The 15,789-nt window shown below is 31.4% G+C and overlaps 1 protein-coding gene across 1 annotated transcript; it reads right to left on the reverse strand.

The window, feature by feature from the left end:
• Positions 1-6,553: 6,553 nt before the first annotated feature.
• On the reverse strand, positions 6,554-10,828 carry LOC131643434 (cysteine-rich receptor-like protein kinase 10). Its single transcript, XM_058913645.1, has 7 exons — positions 9,199-10,828; positions 8,671-8,778; positions 8,389-8,510; positions 8,100-8,310; positions 7,716-7,950; positions 7,026-7,179; positions 6,554-6,935 (listed from the first exon to the last, which is right to left on the reverse strand). The coding sequence occupies exons 1-7, from the start codon at positions 10,799-10,801 to the stop codon at positions 6,609-6,611; spliced, it is 2,760 nt and encodes a 919-aa protein (XP_058769628.1). The 5' UTR covers positions 10,802-10,828; the 3' UTR covers positions 6,554-6,608.
• Between the last annotated feature and the right edge of the window lie 4,961 nt (positions 10,829-15,789).

The following is a 15,789-nucleotide window of genomic DNA, read 5'->3' on the forward strand; positions in this document are numbered from 1 at the left end:
AGCCCTAAAACAGCAAACTCTACTTTGAAAACTTATGTGTAGTCCTGGAACAAAGCTTCTTTCGTGTGGTCCTAACAGCAAACTTGTCGTTGCCTTTATTCCCTCCTTTCACTTGCAAGCCAGCATGGTCCAAATTAGTCGCATTCAGCGGTCCCAGGTAATTCACTTTGTTGCATATTTATTAATGGTAGAGTTAGATAAAGAATCATTCTTCTATTATTAATATTGATTTTGTATCTGTATCCATTTATAAGTAGTATTTCTACTGCATACCGTATTTGTTTGACCTAATTTGGTAAATTGTAAACCTTAGTGAATTTATTGTACATGAGGTAGATTTTAGGTTATGTTCTACACAAAGGGTTATTTTGTAAAAGACCTTGACATAAGATATAATGGTGGGGAAATATATGCATTTAGTAGTCAAGATCCTGATTATTGGTCTTTTTTGAAGAATGCGACTAAGTGAAAGCGATTGACCCTGAGTTTGATGCTAATGTTGTTAAAATGTGGTCGAAACATGATGAATGATATCTTGAAGAATATTAACAATTTAGGGATGATGGAGATACTTCTGAGTTATCAATATATGTTATTGGAAATAATTGTGAAGTTGAGATATTCTATGATCCAAAACTAGTTACAAGAGAGGCCACCTTTATGGATAGGGTTAGAGAGAATGGCAAGGGTAAGACATGTGATGAAGAGGATGAAAAATTAAGTTAATTTAGTGGTGATTCTAGTGATGAATATTGGAAGGTGTACACTTTGATGATATTGAGGATGATAGGATGAAAAGGGTTGATGCAAATGTTGATGGTGAACCTAGAACTAAAACTATTGCTAATAGTGATGCCCCAAGTGAACCACTCAAGAACATATTTATAATAGAAGAGATGGATAAGGAACATGTCATTAAAGATGACTACGTGACTGATGAAATGGAAAGTGGGGTTGATGATGATAGTTGTGATGAAAGGCCATGTGTAATCAGGTTAAATGAAGAAGATGCTCTACTAGAGTATATATTTTGAATGGTAGGGATGTGAGATTTGAAGAAAATGATTCCAATAGATGTAGGGTGGTATGTAAGGACGGGAAAAAATGAAACTATACTGTCTTGTGCAGTAAAATTTTAACATCCACAACATTTAGGATAAAACCGTTGTTTGCAAAGAACGTGTGTGGAAGACAACTCTTCAACAAAAGTGCTAAAGTAAAGTGGAAAAAAGGATGTATCTGACCCTGGTGAAAAACATGATAATCTGTTGGTGATCATTGAAGAGGAAACCATAGAAGAAGTGATTGGTGGTGGTAGGATATATTAAAAAATTGGGAAGACATTTGCAAGGGGCTAACTTAGTGAAGACTCTTTGAAGATGCAGTCTAGAAGATATTTATGTTATGTTTATGTTTGTATTTTGAAAAAGATATTTTTATGGTGTTTTATAACCATCATGTCATGTGTATTGTAATGTAATGAATGGATCAATTACTATTTTGATATATAATGATTGTAATGTACTACATATGTAATGAGATGTTTGCAATTACTCTTTAGTGAAATATGTTTGCATTTCTAAATATATATCTATCACAATTATGCAGAAGTATAGGTCATAATTTGTCCAATTAATAGGCCCCCTTATGTAAAAGTTATAGGAGATGTTCTGTCCAAATTATAGGTCATATCAAATAGGTCACCTTATGTCAAAGTTAAAGGGCACCTTATGTCAAAGTTATAGGTCACTTATTTAATGATAACAAAGTGTACATTGTGTAGAGAATAATTTTGTACTCTAATTATTTGTTTAGTGCGCATCTTCTGATATATAGAATTTGGACTCTAAACTAGCAAGTTTTGAACTCTAAACCATTGAAGTTCTGGGATATGAACAAGCAACTCTAATCTTCGAACATCAAACACACTCTAAACCTTTGAAGAATACAAAGATGTGTTTACTAAGAAAATATGCATATGAACTATCAAGTCAATACTTCTAAAATTATCCATCCAGATCTACTCTGATAATGACTCTGAAGCTTCAAGACTTTGATAATTCAAGCTTCTGTTATCTCAGGCCTTAGCTCATCTAGACTCTGAAGTCTCAATTTCAACTAGGCACTGAAGAAAAGCTCTGATATCAGATCAAGCTTCATCATTCCTTATACGAAGCCTCTGGATTAGTATCTTCTGAATGAAGAAAAGTGTGAATATAGTACAAAGCCAATTGTTCCCTCTACTATGCTATAAATCAAAAAAGTATTGTAATATTCGTCATCTTTTCAACAACTTTTGCTTTTCTCTATGGTAGTCATTAAAGAAAATAAATTCCATCTTACCCTCCAGTGGATCTATTTTTCATCATCTATATATGGATATTTTATAAGATTGGAAAAAGCGACGAATTGATTTGAAAGAAAAGAAATAAGAAGATTCAAGATAGTATGAAATACACTCAGAAAGAAGAAAGTCAAGAACACCAAAAAGATTCAAACACTTAAAGCATTTAATTTTCAAATGATTTAAGTGTAATCCTTTTATCTTAATTTTTTGTGTAATCTGCTTATTGTAGAAGTAATTCTGTAAACACACGAGCTTTTTTTCTAACTTTTGGTTTATTTCCTTGAGTGACTAAGTATTAGTCAGATTACTTGATAAGTCTTTGACATATTGTCTTTGAGTTGTAACTCCTTTAGGGACTATGGTATAGTCCAAATCCTTGAGAAAACATTGAATGTGGTGTTTGTGTTTGTAATCAAATATGTGATAAGTGGATTAAGTCCTTATTGAGAAGAAAAAATCATCTTGGCAAGTGAATTGGACTAACCTAGTTAAAGGGGATCCAAGATAAAAGTACTTGTGTTCTTTTATCATTGTTATATTTGTTTTGTTTGTGTTTGGGTGAACGGAAAATTTAATCTTAAAATCCAATTCAAACCCCCTTCTTATGTTTCATTGAACCTTCACATTACATAGTTGAACCCAATTATAAGTCGTACCAAGTTATAGTACTTTACATAACTGAACCAAATTATAGGTCATACCAAGTGAAACTTACAAAATCAATTAAACCAAATTATAGGCTATACAAAATTATAGTACATTGCATAACTAAGCTGCATTGCAATAGTGACGGTTACATAATTGAACAATTCAACATCAATTAACCATTATTACAAACTTAGAAGAACAAGGGTAGTGTATTTTAACATTTACACTTCAATAACAATTATATGTTGACCATAAACGAAAATGCAAGACCAATTTACTTCAGCTTTCTAGAAAATGCATCTAAATTCCCCGTGATCTGCAATCTTTTGTTCTTCTTCATTAAAGATTCATATAATTCCTTCAAAGTTTCAACAATTTGAATCTTCCCCACCTTGCTCTCATCTTTGCTTCATTCTTCATCTACACTTTCATAAACATCCTTTCCTTGTGCAATATCACCATCCCATATGAACAAATTTCAATTTTTCTCATTTTGCCAAAACAAGCATCTCTATTATAGTCTCCCTTTATTACGCTTGTTCTTGCAATGGTATGATATCATACGAGCAGTACACCCACACCTTCTCCCTGGACGGTTGCTATACGATACTGATTTACTCCGCCTATATGAAGATGACATACTATCAATATTTTTGGAGATAATGAAGTGAAGTTGAAGAAGACGAAGAAGAATGAAAGGAAATTAGGGTTCAGCGAAGAAGAAGACGTAGTGTAGTTAAAGAAGACAGAAACAAATGAAAGGAAATTAGGGTTCGGCGAAGAAGAAGACGAAATATAGTTGAAGAAGACGAAAATGAATGAAAGGGATTAGGGTTTAAACGTTTGCCTTTAATATAAAACAAAAATAATTATTTTAATAAAAATCATACGTGTCAAAGAAAATAAAACACACTTGTGAAGACGTTGTTTAACGAAAAATTTTAGAAGACTAAAATTAAATGTTGATATATTTGTGGGAACCTTTCGCATATTTAACCCTTAATTAAATAATTTAACTATTTAATATAACAACTTATTTTTATATTTACTTATTCAAGAATTAACTAATTAATTTTTTTTACAGCAGAATTAACTACTCCCTTCGTTTCTTTTTAAGTGTCGTTTTAGCAAAAAGCTCTTCAACTAATATAGTATATTATTAGAGTTACTTTTTCTATTATACCCTTATTTATTTTTCTCTTTCCAAATAAATTCAATCATACAAACTTTTTTTTCAATAACTAATTGAAAAATTTGAGGTGGAGTTATTGAAAAATAAGGGTATAAATGACAAATTATAACATTAAATTATAAAACGACACTTAAATAGGAAAACAAAATTCTTCTAAAACGACACTTAAAAAAGAACGGATTGAGTAATTAATTAGAATTGTGATTCTATCTCTCGATGAGTTTCTATCAAGATAACGAAGAACACCATGTATATCAAAATGTAATAGTAATAAGGATTAATACCACTTTACCCCCTGTCATATAGGCGTGTTTTGCTTTACCCCCTCTAAAAAAAACTTATTGGACAAACTTTGCCAAATAAAGATTCCATCAAATTTGACCGATATCAAATTTTTTGGCCAAGATTCTTAGAATCTTGCCTACGTGGCATTTTTGGTAGTGCTGACTGTACAACACATAAGCAATGTGGCACAGTCAGCACTGCCACGTGGAAATAATTTTTTTTAATTTTTTTTATTATTTTTTTATGTTTTTTAAAAAATATTTGACAATACCTTCGGATTTACTTACGGATTTACCTATGGATTTAAAAATACCTGCGGATTTACCTACGGATTTGACAATACCTGCAGATTTACCCGCGGATTTACCTACGGATTTAAAAATACCCGGGGATTTACCTTTAAAAATATTTGGGGATTTACCTTTAGAAATACTTGCGAATTTGACAATACCTGCGAATTTACCTACGGATTTGACAATATCTGCGGATTTACCTACGGATTTGACAATACCTGCGGATTTACCTACGGATTTACTTGCGGATTTACCTACAGATTTAAAATTACCTGCAGATTTACCTTTAAAAATACCTGCGGATCTACCTACGGATTTGAAAATACCTGCGGATTTACCTACAGATTTGATAATACCTCCGGATTTACCTACGGATTTGACAATACCTACGGATTTATATATAATAAAAATAAAATTTAAAACTAATAAAAAAATAAAAGAAAAAAAATAATAAATAAAATTTTTGAAAAAAACAACAAAATTCCACGTGGAAATTAAAAATAAATAAAAAATAGAAAAATGCCACATTTGCATGCCACGTATACAGATTCTCTTGGAATTTTGATCCAATTTTTTTAAATTTTTTTTAGAAAGCTCTGTTCAATAAATATTTTTAGAGGGAGTAAAGTGGTATTAACTAGTAATAATATGCGGAGTTTGTGTAGGTCTCATTCTGAAAGTAATGACCACCTTTTCTTCGATTGCATTTTTGCTCTTGAGACTTGAAATTGATTGGCCATTACTTTTAATTCAAATCTTTTAGTCTTTTCAATGCAAGATCTTTCTGAGTTTTAAATTTTAATATTGCTGGTCGTTCCTCCTGCCATTCAGAAACAATCATCCAGCCTTTTTGTTAATATCATAGATGAAATCTGGAGAGCTAGGAACAATCTAAGATTCAATGGGCTCATCACTCCCTGGAAGATCTCTATGGCGGGAAGATTGATCAAGCTGGAGGCTCGGGTTGGTATTTATATAATCTTATTTGATTTTGCTGCCTGTACTTTACACCCCACAACTGTTTGATAAAATGTCTCTACTAAATTTTCACACAGATTTGGCTTAATGATTTAATGCCTCTTCTTTTTACTGCCATCTTGATAGCATAGAAGCCAATTTAATTTTACCAACAATGTTGTAATGTTAAATTAGTAGCCTAATGAAATTGTAAAAACAATGCCTTTTGGTTTATGCAGATACAAATATAATGATTCTCCAACTATGACTTTCAAGTAAGCGTGGCAAAAATCAGTATGTATATGATTTATCCATTCCAGTTTGAACATATTATCACTATTGCATTTTGATATAGTGTTCATTGGTTTTCATTTCTATTGTCATTGTCGTTATCTTGACATCTTCATAATCAACGTCTTTTTTTTCCCGATAATTTCCTTTATGACAAATACTCCAAAACTAGAAAATATTACAAATTAGCTAAAATACACCAAAATTATCTATTGGGAGAGAATAGAAAAACTCATTGAGAAATAGAGAATCACAAATATTCTAATGGGTTGTTACTTGTTATATTAGTATTTTATCCTTGGCCAGAGTTCGAAACACAGTACTTTAACTCCTCCAACTTCTTGAGCCATTAACACAATGGGTTGATCTATTCAACCCTCAATTTCGATTAAATATTAAATAGTTCAATTATTCAATTAATGATATTTTAAGTCTATGTAATATCATGTCATTAAAAAAAAGTCATGTCACACTTGCCATGTGGACTTCAATTAGACATATGTCACTATAGTTAAAAAAAGGTAAAATTAGTAAGCGAAATTATGTAGCGATGAAAGTTTGAAGACAAGTATATGCTTAATGAAAATGAATTAACCTATTGTCGAGGATAAAATTCACTTATAGACATCTCGTTAACGGAATATGATACAAAATTGTTGGCAGAACTTGATTCCATTTGTGCAGTTACTTCTTGATTCATTCTGCTGTGTATGAAAAATGCTGGTTCTTGTGGTGATGGCAATTCTGGTGAATGACTGTTGAGATATGAAACAACCGTTGATATTGTTGGTCTGACATTTGGATTTTCTTGAACACATAACAAACCAATCTGTATGCACTTAATAACTTCAATAAAAGAATAATTTTCTATTTTTGAATCCAATATGATTAATGGAGTTTCATTTATCCACTGTCTCCATACCTGTAGAATTTTTCAAATTAAATAATCAAATCATCAAGTTTTTCTCAATTTCAACAAATTTCAAGTGACTAACTAGGTTAACATACTCACATAACTTGTGAGGCCTTCGGCAATATGATGTGGATCGTAAGGACTTATATTTCTTTTTCCAGTAATAATCTCTAAAACAATGACACCAAAACTAAAAACATCTGACTTCTCTGAAAATTGTCCAAACATTACATATTCTGGAGACATGTAACCCCTATGAAAAGAAAGTTTAAGTTAGAAAGAAATAAAGCTTATGAATGAAAAAAAAAAATAGAGGGTTAAACATGGTTTTTTGTTCTTATAAATATGTCAACTTCGGTTTTTAATCGCTACAAAAATTTCCTTCAAACCACTGTCTTTCGTTTTTAACTCTAGTAGCATGTGTCTTATGCAAGTGCCACGTGCCTGCTACAAATGGTGGGTTAAACATATCCAACTTATTTGTCCTCCCTACTTAAAATATCATTAATTTAATCTTTAATAATTCAAATTTCAAAAGATCATTAAAGATTAAATGACTAATTTATTAAAACTAATATTTTAAGGCAAAATACAATGTCTCGTCATAAAAAAATCACTTCCCACACGAGCTTTCATTGGACATGTTTTATTATAATTAAAAAAAAACAATATATTTGAGAGACAAATATATTTGAAGTGGTCATTTTTGTTGGAAATAAAAATGAGAATATTTTTAGGGACGAAATGCATATTTGACTAAAAAAATATAGATAATAGTTTAAAACTTACCAAGTTCCAGCAATTTTGTTTGTATGTCCACGATCTTCATTTATTTGAACCATTCTAGCCATGCCAAAATCTGATATTTTAGGATTCATATTTTCATCTAATAGAACATTACTTGGTTTAAGATCCCGATGTATGACTTTGAGACGAGAATATTCATGCAAATAAAGAATTCCTAAAGCCGTTCCTCCAATAATTTTGTAACGTGCATCCCAACTTAAACATTGTTGTTGAGTATCTGCACATTTTATTGAATGAATCATAAACTAAAAGAGATATGTTTTGTAATCAACCACTTGTATTAGTTTAAGATATAGTGCATAAAGTTAAAAGCATGGATAACTTTTCAAATTAACTAATAAAAGAGGTGTAGTTGAAATGTCATACCAAATAATAAGTAATCAAGGCTCCCATTTGGCACATATTCATAAATAAGAATCTTCTCTTTGTCTTCTAGGCAAAAGCCTATTAATGCCACGAGATTTCTTTGTTGTAACTTGGCTATCAATAAAATTTCATTCTTGAACTCAACTATGCCTTGATTTGAACTTGATGAGAGTCTCTTAACAGCTACGTGTCTTCCATCAGAAAGAATTCCCTAATTAGAAAACAAACCATCATTTATGCAAATAACTGTCATAAAGTAATATGAATAAACTTTGTCATGGTTGCTCACCTTGTAAACTTGTCCAAATCCACCTTCGCCAATCTTGTTTTCATGTGAAAAGTTGTTTGTTGCAGTTTTAATTATAGCCATTTCGAATTGCAAACCCTCTAAAGTGGTACTTTCATGACCAACTAGACAAATATGTTTGAATTGTTAAAAGAACTAGCAAATCTTCATGGAAGTTACAAATTAATTAACATATGAATTAATTTACTTTTTTTTTGTTAGCTGTTACAAAATTTCAATCAGAACACTTACAATTTTTTTTTAGAATTAAGGTTTTATAGCTGCTCTTTCTCGCTCTTTTCCTTAGCAAATAGCAGGAAAAAGCTAATAGTAATGTTGAAAGGATGGTCGGGACAACAACTACGATCGTTCGGAAGCTTCTTTTTTCATTTTCTGTACAAATGATGAACATGTGTTTCACATATACCAAAAAAATTTGTTAATCCATGATAGTCATAAAAATTCCTTACTACACCAGTAGTAAATAATGTTGCTCTAATGGTTAGAGATTCAATAGTTCAACCATAACTAGTTATTCATGTCTTTCCATATAAAGAGTACTAATGAAATGATAAATAGCAAAATACTACATATTGTCTTTATAACTTATCGTGATTCTTTATTTTTTGATTAATCTTTGGTTGAAAGGTTATTAAAACATAACGAAAAATTGTTTCATCCAAGAATTGTACCTAGGTACAGTTCAAACTATTTGATTCAATTTTAGTTAAAGTTTATTAGCCACTTGAATTCTATTACTTGTTTACTATTGAATGGAGTCATGGAAGATATATTAATTGAATGAAACCTCACCTTTAGTTGTTGGAGGAGGATTAACATGCCCAAACTCCTCTGCTTCATCACCATTGTTGTAGAATTGGGACAATCCAAACATCATATAGCAGCTTGGATATAGAATTTTCCCCTCGGGACTTGCCAAACTATTCCAAGGAATTTCGTTCTGGAAAATGCTTTGCAAGCAAGAGTCACAATCCTCATCAGACAGATCTGGTGTACACTGAGCAAGAGTGTAAATGGTTTGACGTTTATTTAATTTTACCGATGTTGTTTCATAATTCTTTATAGAACTATCTCCTGTCTGCAAATTTGGCACTTCAGATAAAATATCTGCAAGTTTCCAATTAGTGAAGCTTTGCAGCATGTTGAGGTGAGAAGTATTGGCCATATTGAATTGGTGAAATTTAGGTACGGTTGTATCAATATCTGAAATGAGAAAATGATAGGAATAACGGAGTAAGCATTTATCGTACCAAATTACAGCTTCACTGGAGGAAGGGCACTCTGATGATATTCTTTTGATTGCATATTGGACACATAACTGACACATGGTTGGGGAGAGGGATATATCACCACGACACATAAAGAGACCATGGAATGTGTCCACAGTCGTCTTGAAAAAACTAGTTTCGGTGGCATTTGAAGATAGAAAAGAGAATAATGTTGTGAGATGTAACTGAAAATCATAATTCATGCTTTCATTGCTTGAGCAATTGTGGGAAAGATAAGAAAGATGCTGCGAGTATTTTGAATCAATTGTATTGGAAGCTGGGACAAGTTCTTGTGGGGTTGGAGCATTACTAGGGCGATAAAAAGGGTACAAATCATTTCTGATGTAACAACTGTAGGTTTCAGAGTTCCCTACTATTATATTGCTACTTTTACTTTCACAAGACTGAAGTAACCACTTTATGGTTCCATTCAGACATTTTCGACAATCTTGTGGTGACAGGTTAGGTGTGCACTGAGCTTGAAAATAAAGGGTTTGAAATTCAGATATCATTGCTTCCTTTGTAGCGTATTTCTTGACTCCAGTTGAAAAATTGGCTGCCTCATCTGCCACTCCATTCAAAGTTTCAGAAACTAAACCCTCAAGTATTGCCTGATTTGACATGTTGACAGAGGTGCAAGAGCTAGAATAGTGAATTAAGTCAGCAGTGGACAAGAATGAGTTGTTGGAATATCGGACCATGCAATTGTCATTGCTCATCACAACCTCTTTGGACAGGGAACAATCAGAGTTTATTACTGAGTCTGATAAATTGTAATGAGTCATATATGTAACACACTGACTACATAGATGAGCAGGGACATCACCCATGCACATAAACATACCATAGACTGTATTGGAGGAGTTGTTTATGTCTGCTACTGTGGTGCTGTAGAACTCTTTGTTGGCAGTAGCGTTGGAAGATAAATATGAGAGAAGGCTCTTGAGATTCAACTGAAACACACTATTTGGAGTAGTTTCATTGTTGTCTGAGCAAGACACCGATGGAATATCATCATCGTTCTTTGCTTTAGCAGTTGCAAAATTCATAAAGCAAACAAGAATAAGGAGAAAGATGGGTTGGAAAGACGTCCTGCTGTGTTTGTTAGTCTTTGATGACACTTCCATGATAGATGTAGCAATGCTGGTGCCTGCTATATGTTTTCTGTTTTTTATATATCACAATGGTTTAGATATATTTATGTAATTTTGAAGTGGAAGGGAAAGGTATATTTAATATTATGTGTTTGAAACTCAAATAAATATCCATTATTTGTCAAAATAGCTATTTACACGGTACATGAAAGTCTTTCCCATACTAGAAGCTCTTTTCCAAGGAAAGATTCTTCATGAAGCAGTTTATCATATGCTAATTAAAGGAGTTTTTAGCATTTTTTTTGTAGCTCTCTATTATTGACCCTCCGAGAGTTTATTTTTATGCTATAAAGCTTTCGAAAGGAACATGTATTTGTTTGCAATTTATTTCACACTACAAAAAAATATGTTAGGCAATAAGGGAAGAGTCATCTAGTGGAGTTTCAAACCCCTTAAATAAACATAAATAATATTTGCATAAGAATCATTTTAAAAAGGTCAAAATTAAAAGTTTAAAAAATGTGTAAAATTATTGAAATATGGATTAAAACAATTTCTAATTATTTTTGTAATCTTACTATAGAATTTTGTTGTACATAATATCCAATTATTTAACTTCACATCATTTTTACAATATATGGTTTTTTTTATTTGTTATATATAAAAAGACTCATTTTAAATATTTAACGTAAATGTTAATTAGTTCTTAATTCTATAGAGCAAACTTGAATATGTTATTTTGTAATATAAAATAAATATTTTATGCAAATTGATAATTAGCTCATAATTCTAAAGAGTAAATTTAATATTAGGGTTAAATGTGTGTGACTCACCGGTGAAAGTTTGAGTTTTGAGGGTGTGTTTCTCTCAAAGTCTCAAACTCAAATTCTGCTAGACATAAATTGTCTATTAAATATATATATATATATATATATATATATATATATATATATATATATATATATATATATGTATATATATATATATATATATATATATAGAGAGAGAGAGAGAGATGTTAAATATCATTTACCCCCTGCCAAATTAGCGAGATTCGGTTTTCCCCCTTATTAAAAAAAAATTTAGCCTTTGCCCCTTAAAAAAAAGACTCTCCAAAGGGAAACCTTATTGAGGGAGATTCCATCAGACCTGCCTACGTGTAATGGATCTTCTTGCTTATGTGGCTGTTTGTGACACGGTGGCAAGGTCTCCTCATATTTCTTCATCCTTATATACATAATCCCCCCTTGCAATGTTAGGGTTTAACATTGTTAGAAACTTGAAATGGGGAAGAAGAAGCGTGCTTGTAAGAATAAGGCTCCGGCACCGTCAAAGGCTAACAAACTGCCGTTACAGTCCAAGCAAAGGAAGAAAAAGGAAAAGGAGCCGGTAGAGTCCAAGCAGGAGAAGCAAGTCATGCATGCAAACAAGAACGAAGAAGAAGGAACCTTCGTTCGTGATGAGGAGGTATGTGTAGCTAGTTTTTCGTTTTTTCAGTTAAGATTAGGGTAAATGTTGGGTTTTTGTAATGTATGATTATTCTGATTTCAGTGTAACGATAAGTTCAAAGATGTACTCCAATATGGTGGAGAGTTTGTGTTTCTGAACGACGGTCATACGATTTATAGAGGTGGTATGTCGTTGTTAGTTTCGGAACTCCGTGTAGAAGAGTTTACATTGGATAGTATACATAGGTTGGTGATGGGTTGGGGTTACCGGGAAGTGACATATAGAATCTGGACTCTAATTCGTGAAATATGTGAAGATTATTTTCAGATTAGAAAGGATAACGATTGTTATGACTTTGCTGCATATAGATGTGCTAATCGAATAGATGGGGAACTTTTTATAGAGCATGATGTTGTAGATATGGGAGCAACAGTAAGACTTCCTAGGTGTGTTAATGAGGTTGGTGAGATGGAAGGAAGTGATGAAGATGAGGTTGAGGGGCTAGGTGATAGTGAAGATGAGAGGGTCACTGCACTTGTTGATGGTCTTGAAGGGGTAGATATAAGTTTACCACAGAAAGAGATCCCAAAGGTTGTTGAATATGTTAGTGTTAGTAAAGACAAACCTTGTGAGGAAGATGAATATATTAGTGATGAGTTGGAAAGTTCTGATCCTGATTTGTCTGATAGTGAGAAAGCTAAAGTCCAAAAGTTTGAAAAGTTCAAAAAGGAGCATTTAAATAAGGATTTTAAATTTCAGTGGGGTATGGAATTCAACTCCCTAGATGAATTTAGGTATGCCATACGTTAATGGTCTGTATTAAATGGCCTGCCAGACTTTGACTCTACCCAATGCTCTGCTGTGGATGGAACCTCACAAAGGAGAGGTAAGAAAAAGATGTCACCTACCAAGCCAATCAAGAGGAGGATAAGTGAAACACATAAGTTGTTCTGGTTTAAAAAACCAATCACTGGCCCAGGTGCTAACTCTGAAGAACCATTATCATTAACTGATGAAGAGAACAATGTTGAGTCAAGACGTGGGAAGAAGAAATTGAAGAAGAAGTATTAAGTCATGATTATGTATAAGTCCTAGTTATGTATAATGCTAGTGAACTTCAATGTTTTGTTTATGTCATTTGTTTATGGTACAATGGTGATGTATCTTGGTACAATGTTGGTACAATGTTATGCATTTTGTCAGTTAAGTAATTTTATGGTACAATGGTTGTGTGAATGCTACATTATCAACCAAACTTTTCAACAAATTATAAAACTTTAATGAATCATACTAAATCACATTAATTGAACAACCAAAACACATTACTCCAGAATTCCTTCCATCAACTTAACCTTCATATTTGCCAATTCACAGTCCTTGCATAAATGTTCCGAACTGCTGATTTCATCATCCCAAATAAAAAACTCAACTATTCTCCATCTGCAATTACAAAACAACAATCTTAAATCCAACTTTCAGTAAACCCATTTAACAAAAAAATGAAATAACTAAAAACTTACTCCTGCATTCTTGCACTTCCAGAATTTCCGTCCGCGATTCTTCAACGTCTTAGCTACCCACGTCTTCATAGGACGACTGCATCCACATGTAGGGACCTTCAAATTCACGTTGGAGATGTAGGAATTGCTGCTACCGATACTTTTACTGGATTCCATTTCCACAGGTGAGGTTATAAAAGAAGAAAGGATGAAGCAACTGGAATCACGAAGAAGAGATTGTTTAACCCTAAAATTTGGGAATAAACCCACGTTGAAGGTGAAGAAATTGAAAGAGCAACAATGGATGAAATCAGAATGAATACCATCGTGAACCCTAAATCCTAAATTATATGAGGAGACCTTGTCACGGTGTCACAAACAGCCACATAAGTAAGAAGATCCATTACACGTAGGCAGGTCTGATGGAATCTCCCTCATTAAGGTTTCCCTTTGGAGAATTTTTTTTTAAGGGGCAGAGGCTAAATTTTTTTTTAATAAGGGGGAAAACCGAATCTCGCTAGTTTGGCAGGGGGTAAATAGTATTTAACCCTATATATATATATATATATATATATATATATATATATATATATATATATATATATATATATATATATATATATATATATATATATATATATATATATATATATATATATATATATATATATATATATATATAAGGGTTAAATATCTTTTCGGTACTTATAAATATCTCAAAATTTATTTGTAGTTTCTATAAAAAAAAAATATATTTTGATCCTTTTAAAAGTTTTACTGTAATTTTAGTCTTTGTTATTTTCTAAAATTTTGAAAATTATTTTATTACTCTTTAATTTTTAAATATTTGATTAAATTTTTTTGTAGATGTTTATAATACTATAAAATATTTATTTATCAAAATTTAGAATTTTTTTAAAATGAGAAGAATTAAATATGAATTTTTTAAATTTTAAAAGATAATAATAAAACTAATGAAAATCTCGACTTAAAAATCAAATTTTGAGTTATTTTTTCAAAGAACTTTTTATAACATTTTAACATGTTTGTACAAGAATCATTTAAAAATACAGAGTAGTTTAATAATATGGACTAAAACTACAAAAATAATAATTTTGTAGATATTAAAACATGCCATTTTTTTTATATGGACCAAACATATTTATAAAACATATATAAACTTTAATATTATTATAAAAAAATTAATTCTAAAGAGCAATCTTGTACAACAAAAATAATATATTCATACATAAAACACAATTGTGAGATTCAAAGTTCATGCTATTAACATTTAACTTATGGGTGTTCAAAACCAAATTAGAAAACTACAAACTAAACCAAATTAAAACCTCAAAAAATCACATTTAGTTATGATTTGTTTGGATCATCTTTTAACAAAACGCTTGGTTCGGTTCGATTTGTGGTTTGTATTTTGTAAATCAAACAAAACCGAATCAAACCGCATTATATTATAAACTAACTTTTACTTAACTCACATTCAACCCAAACTTAAACATATTATACTTTAACCTTGTGATCACGAACAATTTTCTCGTCCTTACACATATGATTTTAATCCCGATTTTCTCGAATCACTAATAGCATTATCGCGCCTTCTTTGTCACATACATCTTCTCTCTTCTTCTCTAATCTCTACTCTCTTATATTATTTTTTTCACCTTCTCATTTTTATGCAAACGTTCCCTATTTCAGTTTCGTTTTTATCGCACTTTTAATCTCTTAACTCTTTTTTTTTCATCTTTACTAATTTCCCGTCTCTTCTATTTTTTTGTTTTATTATAATAATTTATATTGATTTATACTATTATTTTCAGTTTATTATTTCACTTTTGTCTAATTTAATTCTTACATATTAAATGGAAAGTTGTTGTCAAAATATGACGAGTTTTGTTGTTATTTAATTTGATAGTGTATGAATGTCTAAATACAAAGTTATGTTGTCATATATATGCATGTATTTGCAAAAAACCGAACAAACCGAATCGAACCAAACCGCATTGATTTGGTTTAATTTGGTTCGTTTATTTTAAAAAATCAATCGAACCAAACCAA

This window comes from Vicia villosa, linkage group LG1 (genome assembly GCF_029867415.1).
Source record: "Vicia villosa cultivar HV-30 ecotype Madison, WI linkage group LG1, Vvil1.0, whole genome shotgun sequence".
NCBI lineage: Eukaryota > Viridiplantae > Streptophyta > Magnoliopsida > Fabales > Fabaceae > Vicia > Vicia villosa.

What these genes read in the sequence shown, in the direction of transcription:
- LOC131643434 (XM_058913645.1), bottom strand. Translation starts at nt 10,801, where the DNA reads ATGGAAGTGTCATCAAAGACTAACAAACACAGCAGGACGTCTTTCCAA. An exon ending in TCCTCCTCCAACAACTAAAG is followed by an intron (nt 8,779 to 9,198) that starts GTGAGGTTTCAT and finishes TCATTTGTACAG; the next exon opens with AAAATGAAAAAAGAAGCTTC. An exon ending in CCGAAGGCCTCACAAGTTAT is followed by an intron (nt 6,936 to 7,025) that starts GTGAGTATGTTA and finishes AAAATTCTACAG; the next exon opens with GTATGGAGACAGTGGATAAA.